The following is a 22,197-nucleotide window of genomic DNA, read 5'->3' on the forward strand; positions in this document are numbered from 1 at the left end:
CAGTTCCTTTCAGTTCGAATTGGTGTGTCTTCATTAGACCCAGTCATTTTAACCTTGAAAGATCGACAGCAGTAGCTTTGATTTTCTCTGTTGTGTAGACAGAAAAAATTGGAAGCGTCTACACAGCAACATTATTTCAGAATAACTAGCGTTATTTCGAAATAACTTAGTCCACATCTACACAGCAGGCAATTATTTTGAAATAGTGTCAAAATACTGTCAAGCTGGAGGACATCTTACTCTGACTCCTGTAATCCTTATTGTATGAGGAGTAAGGGAACTTAGAGGAAGAGAGCTCTGTTTCGAAATAAGTGCTGTGTAGACGCTCCCAATTTTGAAATAAGCTCAATTTGTGGAGCTTATTTCGAGTTAAGCCCTGCTGTGGAGATGCACCCTAAGGGTATGTCTACACTAACCTCCTAGTTCGAACTAGGAGGGTAATGTAGGCATACTGCACTTGCAAATGAAGCCCAAGATTTGAATTTCCCGGGCTTCATTTGCATAAGCCGGGCGCCGCCATTTTTAAATCCCGGCTGGTTCAAACCCCGTGCTGCGTGGCTACACACGGCACGAACTAAGTAGTTCGAACTAGGAAGCCTAGTTCGAACTACCTAGTTCGTGCCGCGTGTAGCCACGCGGCACGTGGTTCGAACGAGCGGGGATTTAAAAATGGCGGCGCCCCGCTTATGCAAATGAAGCCCGGGAAATTCAAATCCCGGGCTTCATTTGCAATTGCGGTATGCCTACATTACCCTCCTATTTCAAAATAGGAGGGTAGTGTAGACATACCCTAAGAGACTAACAAATATATATATTGTATCATGAGCTTTTCCGGGTAAAATCCGGAGTGCACTGGAGTCCTGACACAGGAATACTCAGAGAGGGGAAGATGTGGAAAATTCTTTAGTTATGAAGACTATAGAAAGAGGATTGAGCAGTGAGATGGCAACAATTACTCATGGCCCCGGATTACTCAGACTATAGTGAAGTCCAGAGATTATTTTCATGAATAATGGCATTGCGCAAGAGGGTTTTTCTTGCGCAAGAAGGGGCAGTGTAGATGCTCCTTGTGGCGCAAGAGCCTCTTCTGCAAAAATGGAGGCTCATTAGATATGCAAATGAGACTCAGCGATATTCCATGCTTAGCCTCATTTGCATATTTCTGGCACAAGAACCCGCCAGTGTACACATAGCCTAAGTGTGTGGGTTACCAAGTATGGAGAGAAACAATCCATAGGAGCCAGGTGGAGTGTGAGGGAAAACTTATGAGACCTGTCAATGAATGTTTCTCACTCCTGTGCACTCCGCTCTGTAGCAATGAGTGCTCCTCCTCCGCAATTTTTTTTTTTTTTTGCAGAACTAGAGGGATCTGGGGAAGGGCTACAAGGAAGTGCAATGACACAGGGATACTCAGCGAGGGGAAGAGGTTGAAAAAAAATTGTTCCCATTGCCATAGAAAGCAGATGAATCCCTCATTGCCAGGAGAGGAAACTGTGGCCTTGATTCTCGTGGGAGACAAATGTTGCAGGCACTCAGGTTTATCTGAGACAAACATTACAGGTACTGATAGACAAGGGTAAGTGGAGACACTTTTCTGCCTCCCAGCTTTTGACCCTTTTCCGGCTTTAAGCTTACAGATAAATAATGAAGAGGACCACTCACCACTTTAGCATAATCTGGACTGGGTGCTAAAGTGATTAGAAGCAAACAATATATGTACTAAGATAGCCATGTAGATATCTCCAGAATGGAACAAAGACGGTAGTGATGCTTAAAAGATGGGGGATTCCAATGGACAGGAAGCACAGAGATTCTGAACACAATTTGGAGGGCAAGAAGAGATAATTAGCTAAGTATGAGATCCCAGAAGCACAGCCGCTCTCCGAGTTGCGAACTGTTGAGTTATGACCATTCGCACTTACGACCAAAGCTCCCATGGAGCCGTCGTAAAGACCGTCCCCAAGTTACGAACGCGACCCGTGCTTACAAACAGCACAGTCGCGTGTAATTCAATGGGGTCCGAGTTACGAACAGATCAAGTTATGGCCAAGTGTTTGGGCCGTAACTCATTCGTAACTCGGAGAGAGGCCGTAGAGAATTTATTTTACCTTTGGTTTTGGCACCGATGTGACTGCGCCTGCAATCACATGTCCAGTTTTGCTGCCCATGATGAAATATCGATGTTATTCATTGAAGAGGCTTCAGGAAAGTGTCACAAGCATTAGAAGCATATCAGAAAACTGGCCTTAGCCTGACAGAATCAAGAAACTCAAATCTATGTATTTTATTTTACCAAATATTGCTAGGAGGTAATTTAATAACAGTCAATAAATACCTACAAGGGAGCAAATATTTAACAATAGGCTTTTCAAACTATGAAACAGACGTGTCTCAGGATCCAATGGCTGGAAAATGAAATTAAAGAAATTCTCATGGGAAATAAAGAATAAATTTGTTAGCAGTGAGGGTAATTAACCATTGGAGGAATTTATCAGGGATCTTCATAAATTCCTCATCACTCAGATATTTTAAACCAAGGTTGGATGTTTCCTTAAATAATCAGCTCTAGGAATAATGTTGTGACATTTGCTGATGTGAGGGATGGAATTAGGTACCACCGAGCCATCAGACTAACCCGACTGGGCTTCCTCTCTCCATGAGCTGCTGTGACAAGCTGCGGACACATTTCCAGACCTACCCCTCTACAAGCATTCACACAGGCAATTACCTGCCAGCTCTCTGACCTCCTACTGTGTGAACCAACAAGAGAAAGGATATGACCAAAGTAACCACCGGTTCTCTGGCCCAGGACCTCATAGCTGTGCCATTCTGCCCTGGTCCAAACTCCAACCAGGATGAATTTGATACCCAGACTGCCCCTCCCTCACTATGAGGTGAACAATGCACAGTTGTGGTAACCAAACTCAGGTTTGTTCCCCAAATAAACGCAGTGGGTTTTTTTTACTCCCCACAGGTGTTTACTCTTGTGTAACCACTGATGATGTCACTCCTGCCTTACACAGCTTAGCATGTGGCAAAATCCCTTTTTTCCAAACCTTGGTTCCTAGAACCATTTGTGGGGAAAGTAGAGACTCCCTAAGATGGAGGCCAGAGTTCTGTAGCCTCTTCACACACACTAGGAAGGTCATAGAATCCATGGCTCAGAAATAGGGCAGAAAAAAATTCCTAGAACTGATCATTTAGGGAAACATCCAACCTTGATTTAAAAATTCTCAGTGATGAGGAATTCATGAAGTCCGTTTGCAAATTGTTCCAATGGTCAATTACCGTCAATGCTATGAATCACTTAAGTGACCAGTCCAGATTGTGTTGAACCAGGGCCCTACATCATAGCATAGAATGATCAGTATGATTTCCCCATAGGCTTGTCCTGGATTTTGATATCTGTGACCATTTCTCCCCATGCTGGAACTTTGAGAAACCGCAATCCCCAAATCCCTGCACTCCAACAGGCGTCCTCATTTCAGTGTCTGATACTGAAGTTCATCGCTGTCTGGCTGATCATTTACTTGGTTTGGTCAGTTCCCTCTGAGGAGTTCTCTGAACTTCGCTATAATCAAAATGATCTGGCTACATTTCTCAATGTTGACACTCTATACAACCCATATTTTATTTTCTTCATAGCTATAAATTATTTCCCAGACTATTTGTTATAAAGCATGCCACTATCCACATTGTGCTTCTCCCCCTTTACAGGGCCGGACACAATCCCTTTCCCCAGATGTACTGGACCATCTTGTCACGAAGCTCTTTGGTTTTGACCCCGTAAATGATAGGGTTGAGTATGGAGGGAACAAGGAGATAGACGTTGGCCAAGATGACGTGAATGTGAGAAGCGATGCCCTGACCAAACCGGTGTGTCATGGCCGAGAACAGGCTGGGAATGCAGTATAACAACATCACACAGAGGTGGGCGGTGCACGTGTTGAGGGCTTTCAGGTGGGCTTTCTTGGAGGAGATTCTGAGGATGGCCCTGATGATCAGACCGTAGGACAGGGCAATGAGTGTCAGATCTAACCCAACGACTAAAACCATTACCACCAAACCATGCACTCTGATAAAGCTGATGTCCCCACACGATAGCTTTGCCACAGCCATGTTCTCACAGTATGTTTGGGGGATAATGTGGTTGTCACAGAAGGGCAGCCTGCTCAGGAGCAGGGGCGTTGGCAGAATGATGACAAGAGCTCTTATCAAACCCAGTAGCCCTAGCCTAGCTACTCGTGCATTGGTGAGGATTGTGGTGTATCTCAAAGGGTTACATATAGCATTGTAACGATCGAAGGCCATTGCCACAAGGACAGCGGATTGTGTAACTGTAACTGTGTTAAGGAAGAACATCTGGGTGAGGCAGCCAGCCAGGGTAATACCTTTCCATTTGAACCAAAATATACACAGGGCCTTCGGCACCACTGAGGAAGAGGTGGCGATGTCTACAAACGCCAGCATGCAGAGCAGCAGGTACATTGGCTGGTGCAGGGTCTGCTCTTTGCCCACCATAAAGAGAACCAAGAAGTTTCCCAACAAACCAATGACATAGCACCCACAGAAGGGGATGGAAATCCAGACGTGAGCAGCCTCCAGGCCAGGGATGCCCATGAGGATGAATGTTGAAGGGTCAGAGGTGGTGAGGTTAAAAGCTGCCATGAAGTCATGACCCCGTGGTTTCCTCTCAAAAATCTCAAGGTGCCTGCAGAGGGAGAGAAGCACAATGAAGGGGGTTGCAGGCTTGATAACAAACAATGTGGTAAATAATATAGAGTTATAAACAATATAGAAAGGGGATTAAGCAGTGAGGTTGCAACATTTACTTCCTTATTTAATCACCCTGACAGGTAGGAAGTTTTTCCTAATGTCCAACCTAAACCTCCCTTGCTGCAATTTAAGCCCATTGCTTCTTCTCCTATCATCAGACATGAAGGAGGCAATTTTGCCCCATGGAAATGGACATTATCATGCTTGGCAATCTATACATTTGAGCTCCACCGAATGAGCATGAAGGTCAGAATTTTCTTTGTATTTAGGGTTACAGGCTTCCACCGCTGCTATTTTTCTTCTTCCTTTTGGTCAATTTATTCCTGGCAACCAGGTTTCTCTGAGACATACATTACAGGTGCTAACAGACAACGGGAAACAGAGACACTTGTCTGCATCTCAGCTGTTCACCCTTCTCGGACCTTAAAATTGGGAGATAGTAAATAATGAAGAGGACAGATTGCTGCTTCAGCACAATCTGGACTGGATGCTACGGTGATTGAAAGAAAACAAGATAGGTACTAATATAGCCATGTAGATATCTATGTCATACAACAAAGATGGTAGTGATGCTTTAAAGATGAGAGACTTGAATGGGCGGGAAGCAAAGAGATTCTGAACACAATTTAGGGGGCAAGAAGAGATAATTAGCTAAATATGAAATCCCAGTATGACCTGGTAGCTGAAAGAACAAGCGTGATCATGGAATAATAAAAAGGGGAATCTCAAGAAGTAGAAAATTTATTTTACCTTTGATTTTGGCACCGGTGCAACAGCTTCTGCAATCATGTGTCCAGTTCTGCTGCCCGTAATCAGAGGTCGATGTTTATACATTGAAGAGGCTTCAGAGAGGCAACACAAGCAGTAGTAAGAATCAAAAGTCTCAAATTTCCATAGTTTATTTTAACAAATATTGGTAGGAGGTGATTTGGGAACACCCTGCAAGGACCTACAAGGGAACAAACATTTAGCAATTGGCTTTTCAGACTGACATACAAATGTGTCACAAGTGTCTGAAAAATGAAATTAAGGAAATTCTGATGGGCAATAAAGCATACTTTTTTTTTTAGCAGGGAGGGTAAGTAACCATTGCAAGAATGTACCAGGGTAAATTCCTCATCACTAAGGGTATGTCTACACTACCCTCCTAATTCGAACTAGGAGGGTAATGTAGGCATATCGCACTTGCAAATGAAGCCCGGGATTTGAATTTCCCGGGCTTCATTTGCATAAGCCAGGAGCCGCCATTTTTAAATCCCGGCTCGTTTGAACCCCGTGCCGCACGGCTACACGCGGCACGGACTAGGTAGTTCGGACGAGGAAGCCTAGTCCGAACTACCTAGTCCGTGCCGCGTGTAGCCGTGCGGCACGGGGTTCAAACGAGCCGGGATTTAAAAATGGCGGCGCCCAGTTTATGCAAATGAAGCCCGGGAAATTCAAATCCTGGGCTTCATTTGCAAGTGCGGTATGCCTACATTACCCTCCTAGTTCGAACTAGGAGGGTAGTGTAGACATACCCTGAGATACTTTAAATCAAGGCTGAATGTTTCCTTAAATGATTAGCTCTAGGAATATTTTTGTGACATTTGCTGGAGTGAACGATGGAATAAATGGGGTACCACTGAGCCATCAGACTAAACAGATTGGACTTTCTTTCTCCATGAGCTGCTGTGATGAGCTGCAGACACATTTCCAGACCTACTCCTCTACAAGCATTCACACAGGCAGTTACATGCCAGCTCTCTCACCTGCCACTGCGTTAAAAAAACAGAGAAGGAATACGATCAAACCAAGCACCGGTTCTCTGGTCCAGGACCTCACAGCTGTACTGTCCTGCCATGGTCCAAAGTCCAACAAGGATGAATTTCTTCCCTAGACTTCCCCTCCCTCAGTGTGGGGAGAATAAAGCACAGTTGTGGTAACTAAATTCAGGTTTGTTCTCCAAACAGTGGTTTCCCCCTGCCAGAGGTGTTTACTCTTGTGTGATTATTGCACAGCCACTGTTGACATCACTCCTGCCTTACACAACTTAGTATGTGCCAAAACCCCTTTGTTTCAAATCTTGCTTCCTAGACCCATTTGTGGGGAAAGTGCAGACTCCCTAAGATGGAGGCCAGAGTTCTGTGGCCTGTTCATATGCACGTGTGAGGTCAGAGTCCATGTCCCAGAGGTAGAGCAGTGAGATGGTGTCTCGGATTCCAGAACCTGCCAGGATCTCACCTACGTTTGCATCCACGTGGTGAAAATGACCCCAGGGGCACCTGATCAGTGTAAGCAGCCAGTATGTCAGCCTTCCTGGGATAGCTCTGGAACTAGCAGTCCTGTGAGCCCCCTGTCTCCCGGCTACAGTGGTAATCCCAAGCTGCTACCTGCCAGCAGTAGGCCGTCTCCAGTCTCCCATCTTCCAGGGCTTGTGAGGCTGCCCCCAGAAGCTGCAGACTGGCAGTCCCAAGTTGCTACCTGCTAATATAAGCAATGAAGTCCTGGAGTGGTTCGGACATCAGTTACCAGCAATGTCTGAAACAGTCCTGGGCCACCCCCAACCGTCAGGAATGGGAACAGCAAGTTTCAGGGCTGGCAATACATCCCCCCTCCTGCACACCACCATTCTGAAGGTCCCCCGGCACCAGCAGATGTCCTACAACCCCCTCTCCCTCAAGAGCAGCAGCAACAAACCCAGCACCCCGCCAAATACCAAAGATTTAGTCAGGGGCTTAGTGTGAAGTCATGAGAGGACAAAAAGCTGCACCCATAACTCTCAGTTCTGCCCATGTACATCGTGCTCCTGGCCCCAAAACCACCAGGGCTGTCTGCTTCTTTATGTAGGTCTCCCACCGCTAGACCTTGAAGTCATGCAACATAGTCAGAGTCCTCCCCCAGGATCAAAATCATTCACCACATCCAATTGCAACACCTCAGAAAAACTCCTTCTCAGCCAAGGTTAAACTCATGGTCTGCCTGCACCAGGGAAAAAGGGGAGATCAACCTCACCTGCCTCTCTGGGGACGAAGAGAACCCCAGTAGCAGCTCAGCCAGTGCAGGGAAGGAGGGTGGGGCAGGCCTGGCAGGAGGAAGGGAGAACATGGAGACCGAAAGGAGCCAGCAGGAGTAAGTTTCCTTTCGAACAACACAGAGCTCAAATGCATCGCAGCCTGTTAGAAACACGGACACGCCGCCCTGGGGCTGCTTCTCCGTGTTGGAAATTGCTGCCACTGCTGCGGGACTGCAGTGGGGATACCATAGGGATGAGAGATGGTCCGGTGGTAGAATGGGGTCTGAGACTATCTGCTGTGTATGGCCATGGTTGCCAACTGCTGAAAATGATTTTTATGGAGAGTGTTGAAGAAATGAGAGACAACGGTATGTGCACACAGACAGCATCTTCTTACATATGATAGATATGGTGGAAAAGTGCCAAAGTGAAGAGTATTTGACGTCCCTGTTCATGCATCACAACACCAACGTAATGACAACGTAATGACCATGAAGCCTTGTACGTTTGCAACACCCGTCACTCTCCTGTCAGTCGTTCTTGGCTGAAAGGCTCTCGCCTGTTCCTAGAGTCCACCGGAAGCATGCATTAGAAATCACTGGACGCTGTGCACCAGTGTGAATCATTCCATCTAGTTAAGTCCCTGTGTGTGGATTTCGGGGGAATTCCTGGCCCTGTTGGGTGTTTTGTAGTGATCTCAATGAGACCAGATTCACAGTTAGAGTTCAAGCTGCGATAATCTAGGCTCTGGGTCCTGCTAACGAGAGTGTTATTCTGTCAGGGCACTGAAAGGGTCTGAAGGGAACCCTTTGGTCATTTGGTATTCTGAGGCTGCCTCTAAAAGATGTGAGTAAAAACTCAGAGGCCCTGATTTTGCAGGGGAGACAGTATCTATCTGGAGAGAGCCAGAAGAGACATAATCTGAGATCCGAATGTGTATCCCCCAGAAATTCAGACACCCATCCCTCGTTAGGAAGACGCTTGGGCTGCATTTCCTAACAAGGCAGTGAAAAAGATGAATTTGAAAACTATGCAAAGCCAGAGGAAAAACCTCACCACTCAAAAGAAGGAAGCTGCTGAGGCACATAGAGGGACACGGGAAGAGACAAAGAGTGGGTTTTAAAGACTAATATTTTCCAGAACTCTTTCCTGTACTTTTGTAGATACAGTTTCATTGTTTTGTGATTTTCTGACTATGCAAAAAGGTTCCAGATTCTGCCCTGGTGAATTCCTCCCCCTCCCTCGGACCATAAGCAGTAACTTTCATGAGGAGAGAGTCACTCACCAAAATCCCACACAGAGGAGAAGGGAAATCTCTTCACTGTGACAGGAGGCAGAGCACTGAGAATCAGCTTATGAGTCTCACACGTCTGACACATGCTCTGCTGGACGGAAAACTTTATAATTCCTCTGTACAGTCTCTGCCCCACCTCAGGTTGGCAGCACTCCCAGACAATCCCCTGGTCACCATGAAAAACAGAGAACAAAACCTGGGGGACAACAACTTGAGAGCCTCCCCCAGGAGTGAAGATATCATGAAACAATACCCAGGGACGAGACCGTCAGGGCAAACTGAAAAAAATGTCGGTCATCTAAAGAAGTGGGCTGTGACCACAAAAGCTCATGATACCATCTACGTGTTTTGTTAGTCTATAAAGTACTACCAGACCAGTTTTTATTTTTTAAGTTTATCCTGTACAGACTAACTCGTCTACCCCCTGGAAACTGCAGGGCAAACTGAGTCACGCTTATTAAGTTTACAGATGATACTAAGCTGGGAGGGGTTACAAGTGCTTTGGAGGATAGAGTTATAATTAAAAAAATCTGGACAAATTGAAGAAATGGCCTGAGGTAAATAGGATGGAGTTTAATAAGGAGAAATCCAAAGTGCTCCAGTTATGAAGGAACAATCCATTTCATACATGCAGAATGGGAAGCCCTAATCTCCTCATAGGTCATGTGCTCCAGCCCCCTCATCATTTTGGTTGTCCTCCACTGGACCCTCTTCAATGTGTCCTCATTCTTTATGTAATCGGGGACCCTGAACTGGATGCAACACTCCAGATGTGGCTTCACCAATGCCAAAAAAAGGAGAATAATAACTTCTCTAATCTGCTGACAATGCTCCTCCTAATGCATCCCAATATCCCGATAGTCTAGTTGGCTACAAGGGCGCACTATTGAGTTATATCCAGCTTCTCATACAATGTAATCCCAATGTCCTTTTCTGCTGAACTGCTACTTAGCCAGTCGGTTCCCAGCCTGTGAGAATGCTTGGGTTTCTTCCGTCCCAAGTGAGGGACTCTGCACTTGTCCTTGTTGAAGCTCATCAGATTTCCTTTGGCCCTATCCTCTAATTTGTCTAGGTCACTCTGGACCCTTTCTCTTCCCTCCAACACATCTATCTCTCCCCCTACCTTGGTGTCATCTGCAAACTGGCTGAGGGTATAATCCATCCCCCTCATCCCAGTCATTAATAAAGATGTAGAACAAAACCAGCCCTAGAATCAGTCTTTGGGGTACTCCGCTTGAAACCGACTGCCAACCTGACATCGAGCTCTTGATCACTACCCATTGGACTCAACAATCTTGCCAGCTTTCTATCCATCTTACAGCCTATTTATCCAATCCATATTTCCTTAACTTCCTGGCATGTTAGCATGAAAATCATTTCAGAATGATTTCCCCATAAACTTGTCTTGGACCTTGGTGTATGTTATATTTTCCTTACATTCTTGAACTTTAAGAAACCACAATCCCCACATCCCTGGTCTCAGTTCACAATTAAATTAGAACCATGTAAGGTATGTGTGTAGTTTAAGCTTTGAACTCCAAGAGGTGTCCATATTTCTGTTTCAGATACTGACGTTCATTTGCTATCTGGCTGATCATTCACTAATTTTGGTCAGTTCCCTCTGAGAAATTCTCTGAACATTGATATAATCTAAGCAATCTGGCTTCATCTGTCCATGCTGACACCTCTTCTTACCACCCACTTTCTATGTTTTTCATAGCTATAAATTATTTCCCACACTACTTGTTATAAAGCCTGCAACCACCCTCATTGTGCTTCTCCCTCTTTACAAGGAAGGACACAATCCCCTTCTCCAGATGTACTGGACCATCTTGTCACGAAGATCTTTGGTTTTGACCCCATAAATGATGGGGTTGAGCATGGAGGGGACAAGGAGATAGACATTGGCCAAGATGATGTGAACGTGAGGAGCAATGCCCTGACCAAACCGGTGTGTCATCTCCGAGAACAGGCTGGGAGTGCAGTATAACAACATCACACAGAGGTGGGCAGTGCAGGTGTTGAGAGCTTTCAGGTGGGCTTTCTTGGAGGAGATTCTGAGGACGGCCCTGATGATCAGACCGTAGGACAGGGCAATGAGTGTCAGATCTAATCCGACGACTAAAACCATGATCACCAAACCATGGACTCTGATAAAGCTGATGTCTCCACAAGTCAGCTTTGCCACAGCCATGTTCTCACAGTATGTTTGAGGGATGATGCGGTTGTCACAGAAGGGCAGCCTGCTCAGGAGCAGGGGCGTTGGCAGAATGATGACAAGAGCTCTTATCAAACCTATTAGCCCTAGCTTAGCTACTCGTGCATTGCTGAGGATGATGGTGTATCTCAGAGGGTTACATATGGCAACGTAACGATCGAAGGCCATTGCCACGAGGACAGCGGATTGTGTAACTGTAACTGTGTTAAGGAAGAACATCTGGGTGAGGCAGCCAGCCAGAGTGATGCCATTCAAATTGAACCAAAATATAAACACGGCCTTCGGCACCACTGAGGAAGACATGGCAATGTCTGCGAACGCCAGCATGCAGAGCAGCAGATACATCGGCTGGTGCAGGGTTTGCTCCTTTCCTACAATAAACAGAACCAAGAAATTTCCCAACAAGCCAATGAGGTAGCAGCCACAGAAAGGGATGGAAATCCAGACGTGAGCAGCCTCCAAGCCAGGGATGCCCACGAGGATGAATGTTGAAGGGTCAGAGGCGAGGGTGAGGTTGAAAGCTGCCATGAAGTCGTGACACCGTTGATTCCTCTCAACAATCTCAAGGTGCCTGCGGAGAGAAACATTATGAGGGGTTTTGTAGGCTTGATAACAAACAATGTGATTCATAATGTAGAGTTATAAACAACAGAGAAAGGGGGTTGAGCAGTGATGTGGCAACATTTACCCATGGCTCTGGGTTACTCAGACTATAGTGAAGTCCAGAGAAGTCCTCAGAGGGAGCTAAGCAAACAAGCGAAGGAGCAGAAAGATGGCAAAAGAACATCAGTGACAGTAACTGCAACATATAGAATCATAGAATACAAGAACTGGAAGGGATCTCGAGAGGTTATCGAGTGCAGTGCCCTTCCCTCATGGCAGGACCCAGTACCACCTAGACCCTCTGTGATAGATGTCTGTCTAACCTGCTCTTAAATATCTCCAGAGATGGAGATTTCACAACCTCCCTAGGCAATTTATTCCAGTATTTGACTACCCTGACAGTTAGGAACTTTTTCCTAATGTTCAACCTAAACCTCCCTTGCTGCAGTGTAAGCCCATTGCTTCTTGTTCTATCCTCAGAGGCCAAGATGAACAAGTTTTCTCTCTCCTCTTTGTGACACCCTTTTTGATACCTGAAATAGAGTGCTTTCCCAAAATATCCCTTAGTCCTTGTGGGATGAGGTTTATAGGGATGATGGAATAGTGAGCCCATTATTTCAAAAGCTATTTTGAAATAATGGACTTGTTTAAAAGACATGGAATAGCTATTTCAGGATACCAGAAGTATCTTCCAGGCAACTTATTCCAGGGTTTCACCACCTTAACAGTTAGGAAGTTTTTCCTAATGTCCAACCTCCTTTGCTGCAGTTTAAGCCCATTGCTTCTTGTCCTAACCTCAGAGGCTAAGGAGAACAATTTTTCTCCCTCCTCCTTGTGACACCCTTTTAAATACCTGAAAACTGCTAACATGTCCCACCTCAGTCTTCTCCTTTCCAAACTAAACAAGCCCAATTCTTTCAGTCTTCCTTCATAGGTCATGTTTTCTAGACCTTTAATCATTCTTGTTGCTCTTCTCTGGACCTTCTCCAATTTCTTCACATCTTTCTTGAAATGTGGTGCCCAGAACTGGACACAATACTCCAACTGAGGCCTAATCAGAAAAGTGTAGAGCGGTAGAATGACTTCTCGTGTCTTGCTCACAACACACCTGTTAATGCCTCCCAGAATCATGTTTGCTATTTTAGCAACAGCATCACACTGTTAACTCATATTTAGCTTCTGGTCCACTATGACCCCTAGATCCCTTTTTGCAGTACTCCTCCCTAGACAGTCGCCTCCCATTCTGTATGTATCCTTCCTAAGTGGAGTACTTTGTATTTGTTCTTATTTAATTTCATCCTGTTTAACTCAAACCATTTCTCCAGTTTGTCCAGATCATTTTGAATTATGACCCTCTCCTCCAAAGCAGTTGCAACCCCTGGTAGCATCGTATAATCTGCAAACTTAATAAGCATACTTTATGTAAATATCTAAATCATTGATGAAGATATTGAACAGAACCAGTCCCAAAACAGACCCCTGCAGAACCTCTCTTGTTATGCCTTTCCAGCAGGATTGTGAACTGTTAATAACTACTGTCTGAGAACTGTTATTCAGTCAGTTATGCACCCACCTTATAGTAGTCCCATTTAAATTGTATTTGTCTAGTTTATTGATAAGAATATCATGAGAGACTGTATGAAATACCTTACTAAAGTCTAGGCATACCACGTCCACTGCTTCTCCCTTATCCACAAGACATGTTATCCTATCAAACAAAGCTATCAGATTGGTTTGACATGATCTGTTCTTTAAAAACCCATGCTGGCTGTTCCCTATCACCTTATTATCTTCCAAGTGTTTGCAGATGAATTCCTTAATTACTTGCTCCATTATCTTTCCTGACACAGAAGTTAAACTGACTGATCTGTAGTTTCTTGGGTTGTTTTTATTTCTCTTTTTATAGTTGGGTACTAGATTTGCCCTTTTCCATTCTTCTAGAATCTTTCCCGTCTTCCATGATTTTTCAAGGGTGATAGCTAAAGGCTCAGATACCTCCTCTTTCAGCTCCTTGAGTATTCTAGGTTGCATTTCATCAGGCCCTGATGACTTTCAGACATCTAACTTTTCTAAGTGATTTTTAACTTGTTATTTTTAAATTGTATCTTCTTAACCTACCCCATTTCCACTAGCATTCACTATGTTAGGCATTCCTTCATCAGACTTCTTGGTGAAGACCAAAACAAAGAAGTCATTAATCACCTCTGCCATTTCCAAGTTTCCTGTTATTGTTTCTTCCTCCTCACTGAGCAGTGGGCCTACCCTGTCCTATTAAATCTCATTTTATAAGGAGTAAGGGTAATTTAGAAAGAAGGGTTTTCTTTCAAAATAATCAGGTCTAGACTGCATTTTTTTTCGAAATAGGGTATTTCGAAATAGCGCCCGTATGTGATTATGCAAATGAAGCTTGGGAAATTCAAATCCACGCTTCATTTGCAATTTTGCTCAGTTGCATTTGCATTCCTCTCTCGAACGAGGAATGCAGTGTAGCTCTCCCCTGAGTTTACTAAAATATGCCTTCCTGAAATCCATTGTCTCTGTTTTGCTGTTCTCCCTACTACCATTCCTTAGAATCATGAACTCTATGATTTCATGGTCACTTTCACCCAAGCTGCCTTCCACTTTCAAATTCTGAACCAGTTCCTTTCTATTTGTTAAAATCAAATCTAGAATAGCTTCCCCCTTAGTAGCTTTTTCAATCTTCTGAAATAAAAAGTTGTCTTCAATGCAGTCCAAGAACTTTTTGGATAGTCTGTGCCCCCTGTGTTAGTTTCCCAACATATGTCTGGATAGTTGAAGTTTCCCATCAACACCAAAACCTGCACTTTGGATGATTTTGTTAATTGTTTAAAAAAAGCTTCATCAACCTCTTCCACCTGGGTAGGTGGCCTGTATTAGACCCCTCACATGACATCACCCTTGGTTTTTTACCCCTTTTAGCCTAACCCAGAGACACTCAACAAATGTCTCCTATGTCCATCTCGACCTCAGTCCAAGTGTATACATTTTTAATATATAAGGCAACACCTCCTCCCTTTTTTTCCCGCCTATCCTTCCCAGGTAAACTGTACCCTTCTATACCAATATTCTAATCATGTGTATTACCCCACCAAGTCTCAGTGGGTATGTCTACACTACCACCCTAGTTTGAACCAGGGTGGTAATGTAGGCAACCGGAGTTGCAAATGAAGCCCGGGATTTGAATTTCCCGGGCTTCATTTGCATAAAGCCGGGCGCCGCCATTTTTAAATGTCCGCTAGTGCGGACTCCGTGCCGCGTGTAGCCGTGCGGCACGGAGTCCGCACTAGCGGACATTTAAAAATGGCGGCGCCCGGCTTTATGCAAATGAAGCCCGGGAAATTCAAATCCCGGGCTTCATTTGCAACTCCGGTTGCCTACATTACCACCCTAGTTCGAACTAGGGTGGTAGTGTAGACATACCCAGTGATACCAACAATGTCATAGTTGTATTTATTTATTAGTACTTCTAGTTCTTCCTGCTTATTCCCTGTACTTCTTGCATATACCCCCTCGGAGGAGAATGCCTGAAATCCACAAACTAAGGACAGGGACTTCAGTACTGTGGTAGGCACACTCAAACTTGGGATCTCTGGAGCTTAGTGCACAAACCTCTACAACTTGGGCTATAAAGCCAGCTGGCTCCCAGCTTAGGCTGTGGAGCTTCTTTGTTCTTATCTCTCATTTTAAGTAGTCTAATTGCTACAACAATGGACAGTGAACTACACTAGGTGTGTGGGATACACAAGCATGGAGGGAAATGATCCCCAACACTGGAACCTAGGTGGAGAGTGGGGAAAATCAAACAGAACGCCATGAGACCTGTCAGTGAATGTTTCACACTCCCGTGTGCTCTCCTCTGTAGAAATAAGTGCTCCTCCCAAAAAAAGAACCAGTGGGATCCTGGAATAATAAGAAGGAGAATTTTACCTTTGTTTTTGGCACCGGTGCAGTTGCTCCTGCAATCACGTGTCCAGTTCTGCTGCCCATGGCAAGAGGTTGAGGTTTATACATTGAAGAGGCTTCAGAGAAGCGTCAAAAGCATTAGTAACACACCAAACAACTGCCTTAGCCTGACAGAATCAAAGATCTCAAATCTATGTATTTTATTTTAACAAAGACGGTTAGGAGGGGATTTGGTAACACTCTATAAGTACCTACAAGGGAGCACATATTTAACAATAGGCTTTTCAGACTGCCATACAGAGGTGACACAGGATCCAATAGCTGGAAATGAAATTAAAGAAATTCTGATGGGAAATAAGGCATACACTTTTTAGCAGCTAGAGTAATTAACCATTGGAACAATTTACCAGGGGTCTTCATGAATTCCTCATCAAGGAGATATTTTAAATTAAGGTTGGATATTTCCTTAAATGATCAGCTCGAGGAATATTTTTGTGACATTAGTGGTGTGAACAATGGAATTGGGGTACCACTAACTAGACTGGACTCCCTCCTGTGACAAGCTGCAGACAGATTTCAGGACCCACTCCTCTACAAACATTCACACAGGCAGGTACATGCCAGCCCTCTGACGTGCTACTGCATGAACCAACAAGAGAAACGATACTACCAAAGTAACCACCCGTTCTCTGCTGGCAATTGCTAACACTGCCACAGGACTACAGTGGAGTTAGTCAGGGGAGGAGGGATGATTCAGATGGGGGACGAGGTCTAAGACACTCTGCTGAGGTGTGGTCACGGTTGCCAACTGCTGAACATGATTTTTATGGAGAGTATAGAACAAATGAGAGACAACCCAGCATGGACACAGACAGCATCTTCTTACATGTGATAGAGATGGCAGAAAGGCACCAGAGTGAACAGTATTCAATGTTGCTGTTCATGCATCACAACACCAATGTGATTGTTCTTTTTGGTTTTGAACTATGAAGTTTGCAACACCCGTCACTCTCCTGTTAGTCCTTCTTGGCTGAATGGCTCTCACCTATTCCTACAGTCCACAGCAAGCATCCAGTAGAAGTCACTGGAGGCTCTGGGCCAGTGTAAAACCATCTATTTAAGTCTCTGAGGGTATGTCTACACTACCACCCTAGTTCGAACTAGGGTGGTTAATGTAGGCAACCGAAGTTGCAAATGAAGCCCGGGATTTAAATATCCCGGGCTTCATTTGCATCTTGCCGGGCGCCGCCATTTTTAAAGCCCCAGTAGTTCGGACTCCGTGCCCACGGCTACACGCGGCACGGAGTAGGTAGTTCAAATTAGGCTTTCTAATTCGAACTACCGTTACTCCTCGTGGAACAAGGTGTACTGGTAGTTCGAATTAGAAAGCCTAATTCGAACAACCTACTCCATGCCGCGTGTAGCCGCAGGCACGGCATCCGAACTACCGGGGCTTTAAAAATGGCGGTGCCCGGCAAGATGCAAATGAAGCCCGGGATATTTAAATCCCGGGCTTCATTTGCAACTTCGGTTGCCTACATTAACCACCCTTGTTTGAACTAGGGTGGTAGTGTAGACATACCTTGAGTGTGGATTTAGGGTGAATTCCAGGCCCAGTTGAGAGTTTTGCAATGATCTCAGTGGGACCAGATTCATAGTTTAACTTTCAGCTACAAGATGCAATAATCAAGGCTTTGGGTCCTGCTAACGAGAGTGTTATTCTGTCAGGGCACTGAAACGATCTGAAGGAAACCCTCAGGTTATTTGGTGTTCTGAGCCTGGCTCTAAAAGGTGTGAGTAAAAACTCAGGGACCCTGATTTTGCTCTCCAGGAAGCCCGTATCCATCTGGAGCGACCCAGGAAAGACATAATGTCAATCCAAACCTGACCGGTGTGTGTGGAACATTATTGGATGACCCACAATAATTCATACACCCATCTCAGAGGCTTGGGCTGCACTTCTTATCAGGGCAATGAAGAAGATGAATTTCAAAACTGCACAAAACCTCAACATTCAAAAGAAGGAGGCTACTGAGCCACATAGATGGACACAGTAACAGAGAAAGGGAGGTTCTTAAAATTAATATTTTCCTGAACTGTTTCCTGTACATTTGTCAATACAATTTTACCGCAGAAACCCCTTCGTGTCTCTGACTGTGCAGAAAGGTTCCCGATTCTCCCCTGGTGAATTCCTCCACAAGTTACGGCCACTCTCTGAGACCTTAAGCAGCAATTTGCATGAGGAGAGAGGCACTCACCGAAATCCCACCCAGCAGAAGGGAAATCTCCTCACTGCGACAGGCGGCAGAGCCCTGAGGATCAGTGTATGAGTCTTACACATCTGACACACACTCTGCTGGACGGAAACCTTTATAATTCCTCTGTACAGTCCCTGCCCCATCTCAGGTTGGCAGCATGCCCAGACAATCCCCTCGATGCCATGAAAAGCAGAGAATAAGCCCAGGGAACAACAGCTTGAGAGCCTCCCCCAGGAGTGAAGAAATGATGCAACAGCACCAAGGAACGAGACCATCAGGGCAAATTGAGTTGTGCAAACTATTCAGCCTTGCAATTGACAATGGCTTTTTTTTTATTGTGTGCAATGTACTTCTGTCTGCAGTGTGTTTGGAGATGGGACCACAAGATACAGGATCAAATCTAGATCCAAATGACTGTGTAGGAGAATACGGCTGCACGCCGCCCATACAATTGCAATAGCGATTAGCTTCTAAAAACCCAATGCCTCCCTGTTGATGTCAAATAGCAGGATCCTGAATTCCTGTAAGTCAAAAGGGGTGGAAAATCCGTCTGTTCAATCGGGGTGAACAAAAGTCGATATTGATCTGGCAGGTCACAATTGTTCCGATACTCCATCTAATCTAGCATTCGAGATTGGGCTGACTCCCTGGGCTTTGGGTTCTGCCCTCCTCCCCCACAGCTACCAGACTTAGGGCTACCACAACCCGGGTTGGGATTTCTACCCATTCCCAGCATGGTATGACCTGGGGATTCTGCACCCCCTCATCCAGGGCTCAGGAATATCCAGGTTCAAGACTGCTCAGGCTTGTGGCTTCAGCTACACAGATGTAACTAGAGCTGGGGGCTTCTTCTCCCAGGGCTTCTGCTGTGGCTTGTGAGAACTCATTGGTGCTACCAGACCTGGTGCTTCTTCTTGGAGGGAGGCGCCTATTTTCCCCAGACAGGCCAGGAAGCCCCTGTCTTAATCTGTCCTGTTGTGTAGATGAGCAACTAAAAGGCCCTGTGTGGAGATCTCCATGGGGGATACCCTACCGACCTCCACCTCCCAGAGCCTCCTCTAACTTCAGGAAGGTTCAAGGCTGCTGCCTAGACAGAATAGAAATGAGGGTGAAACTCATGAGACACCCTACGAGAAGTTTGCAACCCCCTCCACAATTCCCTTTGGGGTTGTGACCGCCTGAGTTATAACACCATGAAAGATCTCCACTTGTGAAATTGACCAATTTGAAAATCCTCTGCTTGTGAACTTGACCAAAATGGATTGTGATTCTTCCGCTCTATAATGTGCTGATTAAGCCTCATTTGGAGCATTGTGTCCAGTTCTGGGCACCACATTCCAAGAAAGATGTGGAAAAATTGCAACAAAAATGATGAAAGGTCTAGAAAACATGAGCTATGAGGCAAGGAGGAAGGAAATGGGCTTGTTTAGTTTGGAACAGAGAAGACTGGTTGGGGACATGATAACAGTTTTCAGGTATCTAAAAGGGTGTCACAGGGAGGAGGTGGTAAATTGTTGTCTTTGGCCTTTGAGGTTAGGACAAGAAGCAATGGGCTTAAACTGCAGCAAGGGAGCTAAATAGGGAATTGGACATTAAGAAAAACTTCCTAAGTGTCAGTATGTTTAAACACTAGAAGAAATTGAATAGGGAAGTTGTGGAATCTCTATGAGTGGAGATAATTAAGAGAAGGTTAGATAGACATCTATCAGATCATGCTAAGTCCTGCCATGAGGGCAGGGGGCTGGAGTTGATGATCTCTCAAAGGGTATGTCTGCACTACCCCGCTAGTTTGAACTAGCGGGGTAGTGTAGACATACCCAAAGTCCCTTCTAGTTTGAGTGTTCTATGATTCCTGGATAGGGATATTTACATGGCTGTATTAGTACATATATAGTTTGATTCAAATCACTTAAGCGACCAATCCAAATTTTGTTGAATCACTGACCTACATCGTAGCATTGATTTTTCAGTATGATTTCCCCATACACTCATCCTGGATCTTGATGTTTGTGATCGTTTCCCTCCATGCTTGAACTTTAAGAAACCACAATCCCCAAGTGCCTGTTCTCAGTTCATACAACTAAATTAAAACCTCGTATGGTATTTGTGGAGTACAAACATTGCACTCCAAGGGGCATCCATATTTCGGTTTCTCATACTGAAGTTCATCTGCTATCTGGCTGATCATTTACTTGGTTTGGTCCTTTCCCTCTGAGGAGTTCTCTGAACTTCACTATTATCTAAATGACCAGGTTCCCACAGTCCATGTTGACACCTCTCCATACAACTCACTATTTGCCACACTATTTGTAACAAAACTAGTAACCACCCTCATTGTGCTTCTCTCCCTTTACAGGGATGGACACAGTCTCCTCCTCCAGATGTACTGAACCATCTTGTCACGAAGCTCTTTGGTTTTGACCCCATAAATGATGGGGTTGAGCATGGGAGGGACAAGGAGATAGACGTTGGCCAAGATGATGTGAACGTGAGGAGCGATGCCCTGACCAAAGCGGTGTGTCATGGCGGAGAAGAGGCTGGGAGCACAATATAACAACATCACACAGAGATGGGCAGTGCAGGTGTTGAAGGCTTTTAGGTGGGCTTCCTTGGAGGAAATTCTGAGGACGGCCTTGATGATGAGACCATAGGACAAAGCAATGAGCATTAGATCACACCCCATGGTTACAACCATCATCACCAAACCATGCAACCTGACAACTGTGATGTCCCCACACGATAGCTTTGCCACAGCCATGTTCTCACAGTATGTCTGGGGGATAATGTGGTTGTCACAGAAGGGCAGCCTGCTCAGCAGCAGAGGCATAGGCAGAATGAAGAGAACAGCTCTTATGAAACCCATCAGCCCTAGCTTAGCGATCCGTGCATTGCTGAGGATGATGGTGTATCTCAGAGGGTTACATATGGCAATGTAGCGATCAAAGGCCATTGCCACTAGCACAGCTGATTCCGTAACCACAACTGTGTTAAGGAAGAACGTCTGGGTGAGGCAGCCAGCCAGGGTAATGCCTTTCCAATTGAACCAAAATATACCCAATGCCTTCGGCACCACTGAGGAAGATGTGGCGATGTCTGTCGACGCCAGCATGCAGAGCAGCAGGTACATCGGCTGGTGCAGGGTCTTCTCTTTGACTACAACAAACAAAACCAAGAAGTTTCCCAACAAGCCAATGAGATAGCACCCACAGAAAGGGATGGAAATCCAGATGTGAGCAGCCTCCAGGCCAGGGATGCCCATGAGGATGAATGTTGAAGGGTCAGAGGTGGTGAGGTTAGAAGCTACCATGAAGTTGTGACACCGTAGATTGATCTAAAAAATCTCAAGGTGCCTGCGGAGGGAGAGGAGCACAGTGAGGACGGTTGCAGGCTTGATAAACAATTGATAAATATTGTAGAGTTATAAACAATATAGAATGAGGATTGAGCAGTCAGGTGGCAAGAATTACGCATGGCCCCAGATTAATCAGACGAAAGTGAAGTCCAGAGCAGTCCTCAAAGGGAGCTAAGCAAATAAGGGAAGGGTCAGAAAATTAGCAGATGAACGTCAGTGCCAGTAACTGCAACACATACCCCCATGGAGGAGAATGCCTGAACTCCACAAACACATACAAGGTTCTAACTGAGCTGCATGAAATGAGGACAAGGATTTGGGCATCTTAGTAGGCGGCTGAATGAATCCTTTCTGAAAGTTCCAGTGTAACCGCCATCGGGTAGATTCCAACTAGAGATGTTAAATATCGATTAACTGCATAGTCGAGTAACCTCGTGGATTATTATCGGTTAGTCGACTGTTCTATGGTCCCTAGGGGCAGGGCCAGCAGCCAGTGCACCTCTCTCCTAGGGAGCCCCCTGCCAGTCCGTGCTGCTGCCTCCGTCGTAGATCTCAAAGTTCTCAAATCTATGTATTTTATTTTAACAAGGATGGTTAGGACGTGATTTGATAACAGCCTCTAAGTACAAACAAGGGAACAAATAATTAACAATAGGCTTCTCTGACTACTATACAGAGGTGTCACAGAATCCAATGGCTGGAAAATGAAATTAAGGAAATTCCAATGGGTAATAAGGCATACATTTTTAGCAGCGAGAGTAATTAACCATTGGAGCAGTT

At 45.2% G+C, this 22,197-nt stretch overlaps 3 protein-coding genes across 3 annotated transcripts; all 3 read right to left on the minus strand.

Annotated features, from left to right (window-relative positions):
* Positions 1–3,711: 3,711 nt before the first annotated feature.
* LOC102460746 (olfactory receptor 52P1-like) lies at positions 3,712–4,311 on the minus strand. Its single transcript, XM_006120147.2, has one exon. It carries the CDS (start codon positions 4,309–4,311, stop codon positions 3,712–3,714), a length of 600 nt encoding a protein of 199 aa, XP_006120209.2.
* A 6,537-nt stretch (positions 4,312–10,848) lies between these two features.
* On the minus strand, positions 10,849–11,910 carry LOC142829156 (olfactory receptor 52D1-like). Its single transcript, XM_075927484.1, has one exon. It carries the CDS (start codon positions 11,908–11,910, stop codon positions 10,849–10,851), a length of 1,062 nt encoding a protein of 353 aa, XP_075783599.1.
* Positions 11,911–20,415: 8,505 nt separating this feature from the next.
* On the minus strand, positions 20,416–21,372 carry LOC142829164 (olfactory receptor 52E2-like). Its single transcript, XM_075927579.1, has one exon. The coding sequence runs from the start codon at positions 21,370–21,372 to the stop codon at positions 20,416–20,418; it is 957 nt and encodes a 318-aa protein (XP_075783694.1).
* Positions 21,373–22,197: the final 825 nt, after the last annotated feature.

Source organism: Pelodiscus sinensis, chromosome 1 (genome assembly GCF_049634645.1).
Source record: "Pelodiscus sinensis isolate JC-2024 chromosome 1, ASM4963464v1, whole genome shotgun sequence".
Lineage (NCBI taxonomy): Eukaryota > Metazoa > Chordata > Testudines > Trionychidae > Pelodiscus > Pelodiscus sinensis.